Here is a 22,222-nt window from a genome sequence, read left to right on the forward strand (position 1 = left end):
TGTAGTAATTATACACCTGGTAGCAGTCCTTTAATGCATGTCATTATTGTACACCTACTCAATAAAGTACAGGTGTTTTCAGCCAATGACAACCCAGCTTACTGGTGTTCAGCCAATGACAAGTCAGCTTTGTACCGTTATAAAACCGCAAGTATAGATTATTCTCGGATATGCAATCGAAAGAGAATTAGCGAAAAGTCACGGAGGCTGGAAATCCAATAGTGTCGCAGAAGGTTATGTTCTGTTACTATAATAATTAACGTTAATTGTAAATAATATCCAAATAAGTTCAATTTGTCATCTCGTTTTTCAATGTCGAATTCAATAATCAAGGTTATACCAAGTTTAACGGGATTACATCAAGGTCAATGACATTATTGTCTCCTCGGAAAAAATCAATACTTTCGCGTCTGCGCACATCTCACAATTCACGACCTAGAACAAGGTCACTTCCGATCTTGTCAGATAGAAATAAAATGTATACATCTGAATAATTTCAAGTTAGAAATATGGTCGAGCATAAAAAGTCGTATGAAACTCGCCTATAATGGTAATTAAGAAGCTCGTATGAAAATTATGAAACTCGCTTGCGCTCGTTTCATAAACATCCATACTCGCTTCTTATTACTATCATTATAGGCTCGTTGCATAATTTCCTATTTCATCACTCTTAACTTGATTTTTACCTCGCAAAAGTCACTCCACACTCTTAAATTAAATGTAAGTGTAATAATATCATGAAAACAACGGAAGTATTTTGGCACCAGTAATTTATTAGTGACTGTCCGTTGAGTTAGCTCTGTCGTAGCGTGGTCTGCCTCCAGACTAGCTGGCCCGGGTTCGATTCTCGGTGGAGTCAGAAATTTTCTTGTAAAATTTCTACCACAGGTCTAGAAGAGATGGCAGTGCACAACTTCTAATCACTAAATTGTGTACCAATAAGCTTTGGTTAAATCCTAATCTCTCCGCAGTGCATATGAAGAGAAGGCATATGTCACTGTTGATAGTGATTCGTCCGTCGGATGGGGACGTTAAGCCTGGCAGCCCCCTTGTTTCTATTCGACAGGAGAGTAGGCTACGTGCCGACATCGGGTCATCCCTTCTCCCTTCCTCACCTTCATCGTCATCCTCACTTCACTTACACTTAACATACACTCACTCTAGTACACGACATAACTCTTCAAAATACACATCATGCATAACGTGACCAGCCGAAGTGATGTGCAATTTGAAAATGAGTCACAGACCTGCCATCTATCCGCAGTATGCGGAACCCGAATCACGCAAAGTGAAGTGGGTAGGGATTAGACACACACATTTATTAGTGGCTTTCTGGGAGTGCTAGAGAGTTTTTATATAAAAAAAATCAATATAGGGTACTGGCGCCTATGATGGGCACCCCTACAGTGATGGGCACAGTGAATTATTTATTGTAATAATAAGGATTTGCGGATTAGTATGTAGTTACTTTTTGTTCTATATGATTGGCAGTACTGTTAGCAACCATTCTAGCGCATGGCCTGTGTCCTGAGAGGATGTGGGAAGCTTCATTTTCGAATTGATTGTGGTCATGTGCATACCCATGATTATTGTCGCTTAAAATTAATAATTCGTTAAGTTTCATTGTTGTCATAAATAGTGTTTGTAGGTTCTGTTGTTACTTGTGCTGTATTCGAAGCTCGATTATTAGCTCCGTCCAGTGTATCTCAGTAAAGGTAAGTGTTTATAACGACAAAAATTATACTTCTAGTGCTTTAATGGCCCATGCCCATCGCTATGTACTAAAATCAATTGATACACAGTGATGGTCACAGTATGCCCATCACTGTTTTTTGTAATTTTACATAATTTAAGTTGTTCATCATGCATATTTGTAGATCTTGGTACTACGAATATAATATTATAAAACGGATGTCTTAGAACTATTCTAAACAGTAATGGGCACAGTGCCCATCACTAAATATTTATAAGTGCCCATTACTAGAGCAATGACATAAAACTCACAGACATAGACTACTTCATGTTTAGAATCCTTTTATGTCGGAAGATTCTGGAGTAATTTCCGTAGTCAGGACGAACCACTTTGAGTAGCTAAAAATTTAAATAGGCCTATCCAATGGTAAAAATTAACGCATTAATGTCATATGCATTGTGTTTCAATAGAAGCGCACATTCTTATAAATATGCTCTTTCTTCATATAATTTCATTCCACTTTTGGAATACAATGTATAGGCTAAATACACAGTAGATTGTGCTGATCTAATCAATTTCGTTTCACGTAACTATACACAAAAAATGTAAATATAGGCTATTATCTTAATTTAAATCACATTTATTTTCTCTATTTTCGATGTCAGTAGTTGAAAATCCCTACGTTGAGTATACTTCATACTGACTGCATTACGTAGCGATATGTTTACTAAGGAGCCTTGTTTCATCTTCCGAGTTGCTTATGGTTACCAGGCATGGAATGATTAAGTTCACTGTGTTATCGGAGTGAAACATTCTCTGCAGGCCAAGGGTTCACGACAAAACAAAACACTCATAAATTGCATGGTGTAACTTCTAAGAAGTCGTTCTAATTATAGTTTGCTTAGTCAGGACATGTCACATGGGAAAAAAATGTAATATCATAACAATGCTTCAGAGACATTATCTTGTTCTCCACCAAAGCATAGTACAGCAATCATTCTATGACAACAAATAATCAACATATAGAGAACTTTTATTTTATGTTATTGAGTTCAGAAATACTGACATCACCAAATGATAGATTTAAATTAAAAAATATTTCCTCCAACTGTTCCTGTTGCAGTAAACTTTAAAAATGCAATATCATAAATTTAATGATTTCCATATATGTATATAGTAATAAAAGTCCGACGTGTAGGTCTACAGCTTTAGTCAAACTCTATTTTATGCCTATTTTTCTTTCAGTCTCAGAATGCCTAATGTCGGAAAAATTAAGTACACTAAAGATCAGTTGATGTCAGCAGTTGCAGCAGTTCGAGATGGTGAGAGAATTAAAACATCTGCTAAGAAGTTTGGTGTACCAAGATCAACACTCCAACGGTACATTAAGGGGCAGGATAAATCAACATATGGTCCCAAATCTGTTCTCTCAGATGACGAGGAGATGATGTTAGTAAATTGGTTACTGAACTCTGGTAGAAAAGGTTTCCCTAGAAGAAGAGAAGACATTCAATTAAGTGTCCAGGAGTTCTTGAATTCAAATAATAGGGTTACTCCTTTCAAGAATAATTTGCCTGGAAAAGGATGGTACAAAGCTTTCCTCCGAAGGCATCCTGTTGTTTCAGAGCGAACAGTGGAAGGTGTGACGATGGCGAGTTCAAATGTGAGTGAAAACAATATAAGAAAATGGTTTCTTGACACTGAATCGATATTAAAAGAGGAAAATATGTTTGACATATTGCAAGATCCAACAAGGGTCTTTAATGGCGACGAAACTAATTTCCAACTTTGCCCTAAAACTCAAAAGGTTCTTGCTCCCAGAGGATCTCAGAATGTCTATGAAGTGATAATGGGTAATGATAAAGAAGCCCTTACAGTCATGTTCACCTTTTCAGCTGCTGGATTTATGTGCCCTCCAATGATAGTGTACAATTACAAAAGGCTGCCACGTGAAATAGCACAGTCAATTCCTGATGAATGGGGAATTGGCCTCAGTGAATCCGGATGGATGAAATCTGAAGTTTTTTATGAATTTGTGGGCAATATTTTTCATCCATTTCTTCTCAAAAATAAAATAAAATTGCCTGTTATCTTATTTGTGGATGGGCACAAAAGCCACATGACACTCCAGTTGAGTCAGCTATGCATTGAACTCAACATAGTTCTTGTGGCTTTGTACCCTAATGCAACTAGAATACTACAACCTGCCGATGTTGCTGCTTTCCGGCCTATCAAGGAGGAGTGGAAGAAAGGGGTTTTAAATTGGCGGCGGGAGCATCCTTGTCAAGCCCTCTCAAAGCGAGACTTTGCACCAGTACTAAATGAAGTACTAAAGAATTGCGTAAAACCTGACACACTCAAAAATGGCTTCCGAGCAACTGGTCTTTTCCCATGGGATCCCAACAACATTGACTTCACAAAATGTTTAGGAAATGAGCACAGTGCACCTGAAAATTCACAGGTAAGAGATTCTGAAGGAGTTGTTGAAGAGAGGCCTAACCAATCGTTGACTTTTAGAGAATTCTGTGAAGTTGTAGGAGATGAGCGAATGTCCAAATTTAAGAATATTGGAAACATTGTTGAACAGGAAGAAAACAGTGAAGAGTTCTATGTTCTCTTTAGACTGTACGAAGTATTTGCTAAAAAGAATGAAAAATATTTTGAAAGAAAGGGGCCACCTGTAGAACCAGAAGAAATAACGGTTGATAGCATGAAAGTAGTGAGAGATAAAGAAAGAGATCAGCCAGAAGATAACGAAGAAATAATTGAAAGACAGTTAAGCAGTCAAAGTCAAGTGGATGCAATAGAAATAGCAAGTAACGAACATTTCCAGACAGAAGAAGTGGGTGCTAATATGGGTATTCAAGAAGATAATCTACTGAAGACACCAGAAAAAAATCTCAGCAATGAAGAAAAGAGAACATTGAGACGATCAGGAGTCCGTACATTGGAGGATTGCTTGATATGGCCTGAAACTCCAAAAAGAAAAAACATTCGTAAAACTGAAAGAATGCCATACGTTTTAACATCAAAGAAATGGAGAGCTCTTTTTAGGAATAAAGAAGAAAAGAAAGCAGAAGAAGAAAGGAAAAAGGAAGAGAGAAAAAGGAAAAGGGAGATGAATAATGGAGGGAAAATAGCTAAGCGTAAAAGAAGTGTTGAATCAACAAAACACGTAAAACATGGAAGAAAAGTTACTGAACTGTCAACATTGAGCTCTCACGAGAATCCAAAAGACAGTAGTTTAATAACTGTGGGCCTTTCATATGACCAAAATGTTCAAGCAACTACTAGTTCCGGTATTGGTACAAACATATTAGAGAAGAGAAAGGACACTTCAGAAGAGCCGAATAAGCTGCTTTCATCAGGACTCTGTTACAAGTGCGGCGGGTGTTTAAATAATAAGTGTCTTGGTATTTCCTGCAAAAAATGTCTTAAAGTATTTCACAAGAAGTGTCTTCAAAACGAATTCAGTGATAATGATTCAGAAGATGAGAATGTATACTTTTGCAACAAATGTGTGAGAGAATTAGACGACAGTGAAAGTGATTAAGCCTAATAGATTGATGTAAGAAAGAAAAACATTTAGACTCATAATTAATAGAGGCAAGGGCATCTTAGAAGTTGAAAACGAATAAATTAGTTTCAATTTGAAGGTAAATGTCTCACTTTTGCATCAAATATTAAAGTGCCCATCACTGTATACTTAGGTGCCCAAGTCAGAAGCTCGAGTGCCCATCATTATGTTTTTCTCCTATTTCAATATTGATGTAATTTCAAAATAATCAGACACATTATTGTAAGTTCTTTCTTGTGTAAAAGAGTCACAAATATATTCAGTTCTTTATTGGAAAAAAATGAGAAATATACCTCTGTAAATTAGATGTTCCCAACCAAATATGTGTTGCAATGTGCTTAAAGTGCCCATCACTATATACTTTACCCTATATCTTTGTTCTGGCAATAAAGTATTATTATTATTATTATTATTATTATTATTATTATTATTATTATTATTATTATTATTTTAATGTTGGTAGCATAGATAACAAGTTTTGTAGGTTGGTAAGGAAAAAGTATAACCAACCGTACGAGATGGCTTAGTGGTAAAGAACTGGACTTGCGTTCGAGAGATACTGGGTTCGATCCACGATGCATAATAATTTGGTCGTGTTTTTTCCCGTGGTTTTTCTCTGCTGAATATAACAATTTTAACTTAAATAAAGGAGAATATCGGATTAAATCTCAATTACCGCGGAATAATTAGACATAGTACACAGAAAAACACGCATTTCCCACAGTAAACTATATACAATCGCACTATAACTTAAATGCTGGGTAATTTTCGGTGCTGGACCCCTGAATCATTTCACCGGCATTATCACCTCCATTTCATTCAGACGCTAAATAACCTAAGCTGTTGATAAAGCGTTGTAAAATAACCTAGTAAAATAAAAAAAAAAATTACGTAAGAGTTAAAGCGACTATGAATAAATACACATAGAAAGAAACAAACATTTAAGTTGTTGTCATAGGTAATTTAATTTTTGCAAGTTGGTAACAAAACAAAGATAGAAGAGATTCAAAACGAAGAAGACTGTTGTCATAGGTAATTTAATTTTTGCAAGTTGGTAACAAAACAAAGATAGAAGAGATTCAAAACGAAGAAGACTGTCGTCAAGCTTAACAGACAGTTGGCTTACGATTAGTGTTAATCCTTTTGCATTATTGTAGTAAATGAGACTAAATTTTAAATGCGTAGATTATCTACAATTTTTTGTCCTAAATTAGCAGCAGCGATTAATTTTCGTTGTCCAACATTAGCATGCTTTAACTTTCACGTTAGAAACTGACAACTAGAAATCTGTTCAGTATTATATTACTCGCACTTTTAAACGAAAGCAAGTTTTAAATTTAAAATAGAAAAATATATAATTCTGCGCTACCTCCGTATATTGATATTGACTAGAAATTGAATAATTTCGAGGGAAAAATTGTTCCGTGGCCGGGCATCTTATCCGGGACCTTTAGTTTAACGTACCAACGCTCTACCCACTGAGCTACCCGGGAACTCTACCCGACACCGATCCAATTTTTCCCTCTATATCCACAGACCTCAAAGTGGGCTGACAACCGTCAAGCAACCAACTTCGAGTGCACATTAACTCTGTGTGACTTAAATTGTGGCTTTCTGTTAACGAACAGTGACGTGTATTATGCAAATCAAGATTTCAGGTATAACTCCCTGTAAAGTTGATTTGAATAATTTCGAGGGAAAAATTGTTCCGGGGCCGGGCATCGAACCCGGGACCTTTGGTTTAACGTACCAACGCTCTACCCACTGAGCTATCCGGGAACTCTACCCGACACCGATCCAATTTTTCCTCTATATCCACAGACCTCAAAGTGAAGCTAGAAATTGTTACAAATTTTACCTGGAGCGAATCGGCCACTAAATTCAGAGTTGATTTTGTTTCAATACCACTATTATATATTCCACACTCATATCTTAAATATAGATTAGTCAATTTATTCTGTGAACAATACCCATTCATCGAAATTTAAATCCTAAAATTCAGCGTTTTTTCAACAAAAAGTAAGAAACTTTGTGATAAAACTAACTGAAAAAAATGCATACTTACGTAGTGTTCTACTTCGACTTTGACTGGTTCATGGTGCACAAGAGGTGCGTGAGAATAGCTCACTACTGGTGCGTGAGAATAGCTCACTACTGGTGCGTGGTGCACTAAGGGGGCGCTGACATATTTCACAACTGGAGCAGCAACAGCATGGTTAACCACAGGGTGCGACACCACGTGACCAGATGATTGCACGTAGGATTCGCTGATGGGAGAGGCATAAGTGCTGACTGCCAAGAATGCCAACACTGTAACCTGCGAAACACAACACATTTATTTAAACATTTATAAGTAAAACTATTCACTTGAATTGTAAGATTAATTGTTAACACAAACTACTGAAAATAAATGACAGAAATAATATAGTAGAGAGTAAACCGTTCCTTGATCCTGGACCTCTGGAATTAACAATCCAGGCTCTCAAAATATTTATTCAACAATAGCTCCTTGAAAAACATACATTAACAGCTGATCTCTTTTTTAAGTAAGTGCTGCAAACTTAGGGAAACAAAACAGTATCTATTACCCAGCCAAGACCACTTAGATATAATGCCCATAAAACTCGTAAAATATTTTCCTTTTGAAAATAAAACATTAGAATATTTGATTTTAGAGCGTTATCTATGTATATCTTACACTAAATAATAAGCAAATATTTCTGAATATATATATATATATATATTAATTTCCAGTTTGCCAGGAATTATTGAAATGCGATAGACAGAACCCCCTTGCGAGTGAAAAATCAACAAATAAAACAACTACGAAAAGATTTTTTTTTTTGGTCCTACAGAATTATCTGTTATGGTTACCATTGGTTATTAATGGAGAAAAATTCGCTACACAAACTATTCAATAATCAAACTTAATTTTATTGTAATTTAATTATTTCTTTGACGTTTCTTTTAAAACTACAGACGATATACGGACACCATGAGATTCTAGCACTGGAATTCTCTACTTAACGACCCTTAGAACTGCAGAGACTAATAGGCCTACAATACGATGAGATGATTGTACCTGTAATTCTTTATTTAACGTCCTTTATAAAGCAGAGTTTAATGTGAAACTGTGGAAATATTGGGCCTCGGTGTAGCTTAGTGGTTAGAGCACCCAGTTAGAAATGGAGGTGCCGGGTTCGATCCCGGGCGCCGGAGGAAATTTTTCTCCATTAATGACGAATGGTAACCATAACAAATAAAAGGGATTGCCTACATATAATAACAAATATTAATATTAAATATAAATAATAGTTTTAAATACTTAACATGTCTAAAATGTTGGTGGCCTTCATTTAGAGCATCTGTTTTAAGATATAAAATGGTACTTTGTTTACTCAGATTTGTAAATAATACGAAAATAATTTAAATGTGAATAGAAAATATTGACAATACGGAAAACTATAAGCGATAGCGATAGACATGTTTAAGAGACTAGGTATAGCTTACAGCAGTAAAATTTTGGAAATATTCAACATATTTTTCCTTCATTACTGTATCTTGTACGGTAATGAAAATTGGTATGTATAAAAGACTATCCTTTGGCTATATGGAAAAAAATATTTTTACGGTTTAAAAAAATTATTTATATATATATATAATTTTTTTTTTCAAAATTCAAAATGGTAGCAGTTCACTATGCAGTGATGAAGCGTTTCCCTCATAACTCATAAACTTGTTAACTTTTTCACGTTCTCTCTCTTCTATTTTACTGCTGAAACTCATGTTTACAATATCACGCTGTTTCAACTACATTCCTCAATAAATAATATATTTTTATTTTGTGTTAGAATAAAGAATAAATAATTCACCATTTTTAAATTAATTTATTTTTTATCAGACAATCTATCAAAGGTAGAGAAGTGATCTTGCATCACATTGTAGATAAGACAAGCATAAATACACACAAAATATTTGATCACAGATTGTTGGATAGTTTTTCAGTTATGTAGGAAACGCTTCATCACTGCACAGTGAAATGAATTTTGAAAAAAAAAAAAAAATGTAAATATTTTTTTAATCGTAAAAATATTTTTTTTTCATATAGGAAAAGGACAGTGTTTCACACATACTAATTTTCATTATTGTACAAGATAAATAATGGAGGGAAAAAAAATGTTGAATATTTCCAAAATTTTACTGCTGTAAGCTGTACCTAACACATTAAGTTCATATATCCATAATCTGATTTCTCAGATCCAAAGTTCTCTATCTCAAAATTCAAAATATTCTGCAGAGCATCCCTTTATTTTCTGCTTAATGTTTGCACACATTTACTGTATCATACTGTATATGAGGAGCTTGGTATCAAAGTGGGACAACTCCACTTTTGCTTTTTTTTACAGGAGAGGCGAAAAACTAGAACCTTGGAAACCAATGTCACCGTTATATGTACTTTTTTTAAAACACTTTCATGGGTCATAGAAATGTTTTTTTCAGTCTCAAAATGTGATTAAAATTAATATTCAGGTCGAAATTTAAGTTTAAAAAGTGGAGTTGTCCATCTCTGAAACTAAGTAACGGAGTTGTCTGTTTTTGAAACCAAAAGCCATATTTAAAGTGGAGTTGTCTGCTTTTGAAACCAAACGAAGCCATATTTAAAGTGAAATTGTCTGCTTTTGAATCTAAGTCTCTTCTGACTCGGTTTCAAAGCAAATTTGCGTGAAATAGTACTTATTCATCCACAAGCCGATTATACAGGGACATCATTTTATTTTTACTTCAATTTTCATTGTACCTGAGTTTTTGAATGTACTTCACTCCCACCCCTCTACTACTAAACTCCAAGCGTTCTCCACACAGAACCGAGGCCGCGTATGCAGTACTGAGTTAGTGAGTATAGTGCGTTTCAGAAAAATGTTTACGTTTTCCAGTGACGAAAGATCTTTCAATATTGAATCATATTTTCGCACAGGTACTGTCGTCCGTTTGCTTACGTCGCATCTCGATTTTCGATTTCCCCCACCTGCTTCTGTTCCCCCTCTGTAAAGTCTGTCTTAGCTCCTTTCTGAAAACATTAATTTCTGTTAGGAATTGGACGTCTACGTAATATTATACAACTATTTAAAATAACTTAAATAAAAGGGCCTCGTTAAGTAATTAAATGTCATTGAATTCTCCCCCCCCCCTTGCTACGACCCTGTGACAAACCACTTGAACGGACAGTAGATAGCATTTCTGAGTAATTTTATCTTTTGGGATCGGGCAGAAGTGAAGATTGAATTTACAGCACGTAAGGTACTCTTTTATAGAGTAAGTATAGAATTATTTCAACATGTGTTACTCTTACGAAGGACGACACTGGTAATTGGAATTAGTCTATAGTGCGATAATATGCACAAAAGAACTGAAGCCTGTATCGAAATGAACGGCCACCATTTTCAAAAATGTGTTTAAATATCCATAGGCCTATTATGATTATTTTTCAATTTAATTTCATTCTCTATATTGTATGCTAATGTGCTGCATAATTAATACGTCCGAATGGACAGCTCAATTTGTGAGTAAAAACACTAAGTATTAATACAGTACTGTATTTTGATTAAACAAAAACCTAATGAAAATTATCAAACTCAAAATTGCGACATTTCCTAGTTTACATAAATGGATGAACTACTTTTCTTCCCTCCTATACCTAGTAAAGTGATTTGTGTTTTACGCCAGTATCATCGAACTCCAGTCTTGGAAGGGGGAGCAAGCAGTGTTTCCGGTTCTAGACCTTTAATCCAAAGATATAGCCTGGTTATTATTAAAAATGTTAGTAAAAATAAAATGATGTCCCTGTATAAACAATCAGCCATGTTGGATTCGCAATGCGTGATGGGAAAAGGAGTACAAATGTGGACTTCTCATTGGCTACTGAAGGAATTGTCCTAATTTGAAAGCAATCACAGTAGAGTTGTCTACATTTTGATTCTAAAGCGCACAATTAAGTGCTATTTTCGCTCTGTTCAGTCCGTTTTTGAACCTAAACAGTTCCAAAATCGCATTCAGCACACAAAATTCTATGAGAAACAATCAGTAACTCGAAATCGCAACAAATGGAGTTGTCTAACTTTGATACTATGCTCCTCATATATTTATAAAACTTCTCGAATGCCTACAATTGACGGATGCAAGTCTTACCTTAAGTAACGCCATTGCACCTCTTTAGAGACCAGTTGAGTCTGTTGTGTAGACTAAACGTTTGTGGTTGCTATTTATATGGAATGTATCTGCCATTCCCACCTCCACATCAGGTACCAATTTTGGGGGGTAGGACTACCAGACCCGGTCGAGCCGCATCTCGAATCGGACATTTCGTGCGGTTGCCTAACACATCACATAATGCTGATATTCGTCGTAACTAAGTAGAACAGACTTCTCGTCTACTCCAAGTTCAAGTCTGTGACGTAACTACGCACCTGGGAAGAGAAGGGGAATATTTACAAGTGTCGCATTTATCAGGCGTGAAACTGAATATTGTTCCTGTATACACACACGCACGCAGAGTGCGTGACCAGGCGCCTGACACACATCCAGAACAATCTGTCAAATCTGATTGTCCTCGAGCGCTGTTCAGCAAAATGAATGGAAATCGTTAACCTGGCGCCCCGTAAAACCCAGGCCTGCCCACTTCATGTCTGAATATAATTGCTGTCCATTGTGATTGGATAATGTTGCTAATTAGTCGTAGCTTGTTTACGAAAAATAATAATTCATATCTTGTCAAATAATTTGCCACTCAGACTCTGGCTTATGCTTTAAGTTATGTAAGGAAATAAAGGAATTTTTCGTACACATTTTACTATTATATTCTTTATGATCTGGGTAGTCATAAAACATTAAAAACATTATCATTATTATTATTATTATTATTATTATTATTATTATTATACGGAAAACTACTTCCCTAAAATTTAATTATTTTCTTAGTAATGTCATAATTACTAAGAAAGATTGTATTAGAGATCTTGGTGTCTTTGCTTGATTCAAAATTATATTACCATGATCATGTGCAATATGTTTATACCCATTCATTAAGAATGCTTGGTCTAATTAGATCTATAACTTATTCTTTTTCTACTCCTATGTGTTTATTAATTTTATACTATACATTGGTTAGATCCAAGCTTAAATATGCATTTGTTGTATGGAACTCCATTACTTCCACTGACTCGGCTAAATTGGAGAATATTCAAAGAATATTTATTTCCTTGTGTTCTTATAGATTTTTACCAAATTCCGATTATACATATGAGATTAATTGCAAATATTTCAATTGCGGTAGTTTATTTACCAGACGTCAGGATCTTGATTATTTATTTTTTTGTAAACTCAGATATTGATTGTGAATCATTCATAAGCAATATCAGTCTTCGTATTCCTGCTAAGGGTTTAAGATTTAAAAAAAAATTATAAAAAGAATTCTAAATCTCTCTCTCTGGTCTGCAGATGTATTAAATAAGCTAATTTGCATAGATTTAACTTGGATCCATTTAATGTGTAGTATATACTTTTTGAGTTTTTTATCTCAGTTTTATTAACTTATGTCATTTTTTTTAGATATGTATCATAATATTCTCATTGCATATATTTGTAATACTACTTATATGATTCCAGTCTTCATTTATATGATTTAATTAATTCATTTGTAATTCATTTTAATTGCCATTATTTTAATCATCTCATTGTACTAGTTTTAATCATTACTATTTGTATGCATTGTTTTTTGTTATCTATTCATTTTGTCATTATTGTTTAATTGTATTGGTCTGTAATTTTCATAATTATTTGTATGCACTTTTGTTATTCCTTGTACACTGTAAATCTTGTGCTGAACTCTTATTGGCCCCAGGCTGTTGTACAGCACATTAAATATTAGTAAATAAATAAATAAGTAAATAAATTATTATTATTATTATCATCATCATCATCATCGTCGTCGTCAACTTGGACGACAAACTTCTTTTCTGATCGGAAATTTGTAGATTCTACCCATATTCATGCACGTTATAAATTAATATCCCTCCGCAAGGGTTAATTTAAAAGTCGGTTAACGTCTTAATATTGAACGAGATTTTTAAGAATAACTTATCAAAACAGGAAGAGGCGCGCACTTAATTTGAGGAATATTTAATAGGATCCATTAATCCCACGTATAATTTAAGGAAAAGTCCTTCAAACGTATCTTGCAATTTTTTTTATTAATTCATTCACAGTGTTCTGCCCAAGAGCAGGTCTTTCTTTGCAAATCCAGCATTGTATCATACCATACAACTCTTCGAAAGCGGCATCAAGCACTTCTGTCTATTACTCATCACAAAACTTCTCTATACTCATCCTCCTATACTGTAGAAATACCTCGCCTCTGGAATTCTTTACATAATGACGTCAGGGATTGCCTGACATTATCACAATTCAAAATTAAATTGGAAAATTTTGTTATATTTCATGGTTTTTAAGTATTGCTAGATGTGTTGATTTATGTTTTTAATCTAGATTTAAAATTGCAAGTTTCTTGTTATATTTTGTTAATAACTTAGCCTTGATAATTAGCAATGATTTAATTATATCTGATCACTCGTTTAAAGTTTGTGTGGCTAGTTTGTATACATACTTTCGTGTGGTTTTACTTTGTTTATAGTTTTTCTTTTATTATTGTAGTTGTATTTCTGGTGGTGTGGAAGAGAAGGCCTGATGGACTCAACCACATCAGAATAAATAAATAAATAAATAAATAAATAAATACGTACATAAACAAACAAAAAACAAACGAATAAATAAATACATAAATAATTCTTCAGTTTTATGCTACAAATAATAATAATAATAATAATAATAATAATAATAATAATAATAATAATAATAATAATAATAATGCTATGCACATTAACACATACTTGGCAGCGTCGATAATTCGGCGATAATATTAGCTATAAAATCAGATTACTCTGGTTTTACGAGTTGTTTCGTGGTCACACAGATGTTATTTTAATGTAATTAGTGTCTCCTTTATTTGGTATTATGGAATCCATGTTGTTCTGGCCGCTTTACCGGTTATAGGCTACTCCGCTAATAAAACTGGTTGGGCCACTAAATTTAGAACGGCACTGTTTACAAGAAAAAATCTTCTGTTGCAGGTCCCAGAATCAAGATGAAAGTTGACCGATGGCTATGCTGTGTGTACTACCATCTGTAAGTAAGAATATTTCATTATAATGTAATACAAGACTACGGTGGACTTTGTTTAGAGACTAGAAAATTAGTAGCCTACTTTCAAGATGCAGCCCTAACATTACATAGTCCTCTTCAGTGCGTAGCAGTTGGCTGCTGACTTTGGTCCGAGGTTCGCTGCTTCGTATCCAGCCGATGGTGAAAGATTTCAAAGGAGATGGATTCATTCGGAAATCAAGTAAACCTGTGCGTCCCGTCTTATAGATTTACTGTGTGCAAAATTAAGTCTGTCTCTAGTAGAGAGCTCCTGGAAAATTTTGTCGGTCACTTCTCCCTCACGTTCAGTTTCGGTACTAAATAAACTGTGCAGTTGAAAATACTGTTAATAATACTATGCTCTTACTACTTACTACTATTGGTATTAACTACTAATTACTTACTACCGTTACTGCTGCTAAACCTAAAGCTATTACTACTACTGCTACTATAGGCCTACTATTAGGTGTACTACTACTGCTACTATTACTGCTGCTTGCTACTACTGATACTACTACTGCCATTACTACTACATCAGCTACTATTGCTTCTCTCACTACTACTACTACCACCACCACTACTACTATTACCGCTGTTACTATTGCTGCCATTACTACTACTGCTAATACAACTATTACCACTGCTACTATTATTACCAGGGAACGGATTTATATGGACTAAAAATATATGAAATATGTAAATATATATGTAGTTATTTTTACCAAAATATGGAATTAAATATGGATTTTTACCAAAATATGGAATTAAATATGGACTTAAAATTATAAAAAAATGACTATGTACGTTAAATATTGGTACATTTTAATCAAACTAAACAAAAAATATAATGGACGTACCTTATCTTCCAATGTAGTTTCAACAAAACACAATTTTTATTGTCTGTTACCATAACAATAGGTTACAAACATTTCTTTCAAGTGCTGAAAAGTGAATCTTCTTCTATTGTCTCTGAGGATAGATTTATACTGACTAAAAGAGCGTTCGACGTCACAAGAAGTAACTGGTACATAATTCAATTTCACAATGTCTGCTGGGGATAAGTCCAAGTTAATCTTCACTGTTGATTCACCACTCATCACAGCAACAACCTTTTGTAGTTCTTCATATCCAGGGTTTTTTGAAAGTACAGTGTCCACCTTAGCTCTTACTGCATCTGCAACTTTACCTCTACCACGATTCAGTTGTTCCACAGTACTATTTATAATTTCAAAACTTTCAGATAGTGAAAGGTGCCTATTTTGGAGACTTTTGAGCGTTTTTATGATGCATGAAAATGTATGCTGAATGTGAGCTAAGTCATTCTTCACACTTATGTCACAGGTAACTGTTTTCGCAGTATCAATTGAGACTGCATCTTCAGAGTCCAATGCAAGGAGAACATTGTTAATAGAGTCTATATGTTCGGCATAATATTCAACTGCTTCTAGCCATGTACCCCATCTAGTTAAAATTGGCTTTGGTGGCAATGGAATTTCAGGGTACATTTCTTTCAACACGTTAACTCTACTGGGAGCTTTGAGAAATACTTTTTTCACTGATGAAATCAACAAATCTACTTTAGGGAAATTGTCTCTGACCACTTCTGCCACACGATGAAATGCATGCGCCACACAAGTAAAATGAGTCAATTTAGGATATACAACAGATAATGCTTGTCCAGCTTTGACCATATAAGGGGCAGCATCGCTAATAAAGAATAACACATTATCGTACATAATACCCTTTGGCCACAGGATACCCATAGCTTCGTTGAACAGTTTAACTATAGTTTTGTTATTGCACTTTTCTAGAACATCACAATGTAAAAGAATTCGTTCAGAATATTGTTCACTTAACAAACCGATAACTACATTACCAACAAGTCTACCTTCTTTGTCGGGAGTCTCATCAATGGAAACCCAAATTGAACTATCTTTAATTTCATCTCTTATCTTCTGTATTGTCTCATCGTAGATGGATGGAGCATACGTCTTCCTAAGTGTTGACTCATCCGGGATTGTATGTTGAGTATATTTTTCAAGGAATTCCCTGAAGACCTTATTCTTTAGTTTGTAGAGAGGAATATCAGCAGAGATGAGAGAACGGCACAGGTCGATGTTAAACTCAGATCTTACATTCGATGTTGTTGGTTGTGTTAAAAACAATTGTCTCTGCTTGGAATTTAGTTGTTTGTTGGCCTGATGTTTACTAGTTGTAATGTGTTGTTGCACCAGGAACTTTTGTGTAGATGATACTGCACACTGACACAAATTACAAAATAATATTTTATTGTCAGTTGATAAACCATCTTCTTTAAATTCTGAAATGTAACTTGTTAGTTTTGATTTTAAATTGACTGAATGACGTACTTTTGGCATATTTACCGTCTTTATAGTATGATTTACAAAACTGAACCTATGTGTACTCTGACTGGCATTTAACTGTTGAGCTGCACAACTGAAGTCTGTTAAAAATTTTAAATTAAATTAATACAGTTTTGTAACTTACTTTCCCATTGTTGATAGGACTGCTAATTTTCAAATAACTCTGATGTTAAAGGGATTACTGAACATGTGTTTAAATCTCTATTGTTGAAATGTATTTTTAAAAGTTAATGGAATTTTGTTTTGTTTTATTGTTAAACCTAATATAATATGGACTGTTTTATATGAAATATGGAAAATATATGGAAATTAACGAAAATATGTACTAAACTCTAAAATATGGAAAAATATGGAAAATAAAAGTAGGATTTTTCAACCCTACACATTGTAAAACATAAAGATAATGCAAAATATAAATTATATTAGCTTTATAAGTAAATATGTATTTACATATAAATCCTTTCCCTGATTATTACTATTACTGCTACTACCACTATTACTGCTACTATTACCGCTGCTACTACTACTACTACCACCACTACTACTATTACCGCTGTTACTATTGCTACTATTAGTACTACTGCCACTACTACTATTACCGCTGTTACTATTCCTACTATTACTACCACTACTGCCACTGCTACTATTACCGCTGTTACTATTGCTACTATTACTACTACTGCCACTATTATTATCGCTGTTACTATTGCTATTGTTACTGCTAATACTGCCACTACTACTATTACCACTGTTACTATTGCTACTATTACTACTGCGACTACTACTATTACCTCTGTTACTATTGCTACTATTACTACTACTGCCACTGCTACTATTACCGCTGTTACTATTTCTACTATTACTACCACTACTGCCACTGCTACTATTACCGCTGTTACTATTGCTACTATTACTACTACTGCCACTGCTACTATTACCGCTGTTACTATTGCTACTATTACTACTACTGCCACTGCTACTATTACCGCTGTTACTATTGCTACTATTACCACTACTGCCACTGCTACTATTACCGCTGTTACTATTTCTACTATTACTACCACTACTGCCACTGCTACTATTACCGCTGTTACTATTGCTACTATTACTACTACTGCCACTGCTACTATTACCGCTGTTACTATTACTACTATTACTACTACTGCCACTGCTACTATTACCGCTGTTACTATTTCTACTATTACTACCACTACTGCCACTGCTACTATTACCGCTGTTACTATTGCTACTATTACTACTACTGCCACTGCTACTATTACCGCTGTTACTATTGCTACTATTACCACTACTGCCACTGCTACTATTACCGCTGTTACTATTGCTACTATTACTACTACTGCCACTGCTACTATTACCGCTGTTACTATTTCTACTATTACTACTACTGCCACTGCTACTATTACCGCTGTTACTATTGCTACTATTACTACTACTGCCACTGCTACTATTACCGCTGTTACTATTGCTACTATTACTACTACTGCCACTGCTACTATTACCGCTGTTACTATTGCTACTATTACTACTACTGCCACTGCTACTATTACCGCTGTTACTATTTCTACTATTACTACTACTGCCACTGCTACTATTACCGCTGTTACTATTTCTACTATTACTACTACTGCCACTGCTACTATTACCGCTGTTACTATCTACATTAATGACGTATCAAAGAACTTACAGTATTGCCGATATCACCTCTATGCCGACGACCTACAACTTTACATACATTCCAGACCCAATACGATCAATGAATCGATTGACAAGTTAAATTGTGACCTAGCCACTGTCTCCACTTGGGCGGCCAATTTCGGACTCGCACTTAATCCAAGTAAGACTCAAGTCATAATTATTGGACATAAGCGTTTAGTTAACTTCCTTAATAACAGTAATCTTTCAGTTGTTACCCTTAACAACACGCTAATCCCTTATTCATCTGTCGTAAAAAATCTTGGCTTCTTTTTTGATAATAATCTAAGTTGGAATTTTCAAGTTAAAGAAACGATAAAAAAAAATCTGTTCCTCCATTCACTGTTTGAGTCGCTTGAGAAACTTCTTGCCCCAGCAACTAAAACTTACCCTAGTGCAAACCATAGTAACGCCGCACTTCGATTATTGTGACGTTTTGTTAAGTGACCTAAGTTCTGAATTGTCAGTCAAGTTACAGCGAGCTCAGAATATGTGCGTCAGATACGTGTGCAACATCCGACGGTATGATCACATATCACCATCCTTCGCAAGTCTCTCGTGGCTCCGACTTAAAGAACGTAGAACTTTACACTCTTTGTCTTTACTCTTTCGAATTCTGCACACTTCAACACCAAATTACCTTTCGTCTCGTTTCTCTTATCTATACTCTAACCACGATGTAAATACCAGATCACTTATCTGTGGCACGCTAAGTATACCTCTTCATAGAACATCTTGTTATTCATCATCTTTTACAATATCCACCTCGCGTCAATGGAATTCCTTGTCACAAAGTATTAGGGGCTGCAAGACAATAAACACCTTTAAGAACAGCTTAAAAGATAACCTTATTAGCATTTCACTCCAATCATACTGATTTAAACTATCACTGACTACATTGTTACTTTTTTCTTTAGACATCATCCTGATTGTGCTGTATTTTAATTGTCTCGTAATAATCTCTTTCTATTACCTAATATTATTTGAAATATATTAACATTCTATGTATTTTAGTTTAATTCTGCTACACAGTTTATTTCAGTGTTTAATTAATAGTTCATAGTATTTTGTTGTTTAATTTGTAAATAACTTTTGTATACATGTAACTCTCATCTAAATCAAATTGTTGGATTCTTTGTAAGTTCATGCATATGTATATACACTTTTTGCTGGTTGAGTGGAAGAGAAGGCCTTACGGCCTTAACTCTGCCAGCTAAAATAAATCATTATTATTATTATTATTATTATTATTATTATTATTATTATTATTATTATTTCTACTATTACTACTACTGCCACTGCTACTATTACCGCTGTTACTATTTCTACTATTACTACCACTACTGCCACTGCTACTATTACCGCTGTTACTATTTCTACTATTACTACCACTACTGCCACTGCTACTATTACCGCTGTTACTATTGCTATTGTTAGCTGCTAATACTGCCACTACTACTATTACCACTGTTACTATTGCTACTATTACTACTGCGACTACTACTATTACCGCTGTTACTATTGCTACTATTACTACTGCGACTACTACTATTACCGCTGTTACTATTGCTACTATTACTACTACTGCCACTATTATTATCGCTGTTACTATTGCTATTGTTAGCTGCTAATACTGCCATTACTACTATTACCGCTGTTAGTATTGCTACCATTACTATCACTACCACTATCACGACTACTACTATTACTGCTGCTATTATTGCTGCTGCTGCTGCTACTACTACTACTACTACTACCACTACTACTATTACCGCTGCTACTGTTGCTACTATTACTATTGCTGCTACTACTATTACCGCTGTTACTATTGCTACTATTACTACTACTGCCACTGCTACTATTACCGCTGTTACTATTGCTACTATTACTACTACTGCCACTGCTACTATTACCGCTGTTACTATTTCTACTATTACTACCACTACTGCCACTGCTACTATTACCGCTGTTACTATTGCTACTATTACTACTACTGCCACTGCTACTATTACCGCTGTTACTATTGCTACTATTACTACCACTACTGCCACTGCTACTATTACCGCTGTTACTATTGCTACTATTACCACTACTGCCACTGCTACTATTACCGCTGTTACTATTGCTACTATTACTACTACTGCCACTGCTACTATTACCGCTGTTACTATTGCTACTATTACTACTACTGCCACTGCTACTATTACCGCTGTTACTATTGCTACTATTACTACTACTGCCACTGCTACTATTACCGCTGTTACTATTGCTACTATTACTACTACTGCCACTGCTACTATTACCGCTGTTACTATTGCTACTATTAGTACTACTGCCACTGCTACTATTACCGCTGTTACTATTTCTACTATTACTACTACTGCCACTGCTACTATTACCGCTGTTACTATTTCTACTATTACTACTACTGCCACTGCTACTATTACCGCTGTTACTATTGCTACTATTACTACTACTGCGACTACTACTATTACCGCTGTTACTATTGCTACTATTACTACTACTGCCACTATTATTATCGCTGTTACTATTGCTATTGTTAGCTGCTAATACTGCCACTACTACTATTACCGCTGTTAGTATTGCTACCATTACTATCACTACCACTATCACGACTACTACTATTACTGCTGCTATTATTGCTGCTGCTGCTACTACTACTACTACTACTACTACTACTACTACCACTACTACTATTACCGCTGCTACTGTTGCTACTATTACTATTGCTGCTACTACTATTACCGCTGTTACTATTGCTACTATTATTATTACTACTACTACTACTACTACTACTACAGTCACTATTACTATACCGCTACTACTAACTGGAAAGCGAATACGTGATGGAATTCCCAATACAGAGATAAATCTTGACTAATAAATTTTTATGATATCTCACTTGAAATTTTGTCGGTTTTGGTGAAAAAATAAATATATTCGTTTTAAATTTAAAGAACTGTGAGTAATTCAGAGAACTTCTCCATAAATTTACATTCAGATATTAATTTTTACCGATTTATATTTGAATATATAAAATAATGTTTTCTTAGCTCTCAAGGAATAATATTAAGTAATTAATAAATTAGGCTATATATCAGGGAGTTTGAAAGGTATGTGGAGCTAAACTCAGGCGAAAAGTTTGAAATTTGTTGGGGAAGTAGTGATTTTCCAAAATACAATTTAAATTTACAAATTTTGTCAACAATTTATACAATTCTGAACCAAATAAGATGAAACTTTGTATGAAGGCTATTTATATACAGCATGATTCCTGCACAAATTTTCTAAGAGCTGTTAAAACGGTTAAGATAATTCAAATTTCAACTTAGTGTATCCTTTTTTGATGAGAGAATACAGATAACTCAAAGTCACTATCATAAACTTATACTTTGGATAGCGGAGGATTGTACGCCACAAGTTACATTGGATTACACCTAGCATGGTCTTCGCAGCTTTGGTCATCCAGGAATGCTATGGCGAAATCAATTAAGATAAAAACAATTTTATTGAATTCAACCCTTGTTGATATAATTTGTACCAGTTATCTAAAAATTCTTCAGTTAAAAATTTGAGTCTCAA

General features: G+C 34.6%; 1 protein-coding gene across 1 annotated transcript in view; it reads right to left on the reverse strand.

The window, feature by feature from the left end:
• LOC138691377 (uncharacterized) overlaps nucleotides 1–11,569 on the reverse strand; it is a 46,246-nt gene extending 34,677 nt beyond the window's left edge. Inside the window, exons 1-2 of the mRNA XM_069813283.1 lie at nucleotides 11,457–11,569; nucleotides 7,336–7,587 (exon numbers count right to left, since the gene is read on the reverse strand). Coding sequence (XP_069669384.1) covers nucleotides 7,336–7,587; nucleotides 11,457–11,471 — 267 coding nt within the window. The 5' untranslated portion in view covers nucleotides 11,472–11,569. The remainder of the gene's footprint in view (nucleotides 1–7,335; nucleotides 7,588–11,456) is intronic.
• Nucleotides 11,570–22,222: the final 10,653 nt, after the last annotated feature.

This window comes from Periplaneta americana, chromosome 16 (genome assembly GCF_040183065.1).
Source record: "Periplaneta americana isolate PAMFEO1 chromosome 16, P.americana_PAMFEO1_priV1, whole genome shotgun sequence".
NCBI classification, from domain to species: Eukaryota; Metazoa; Arthropoda; class Insecta; order Blattodea; family Blattidae; genus Periplaneta; species Periplaneta americana.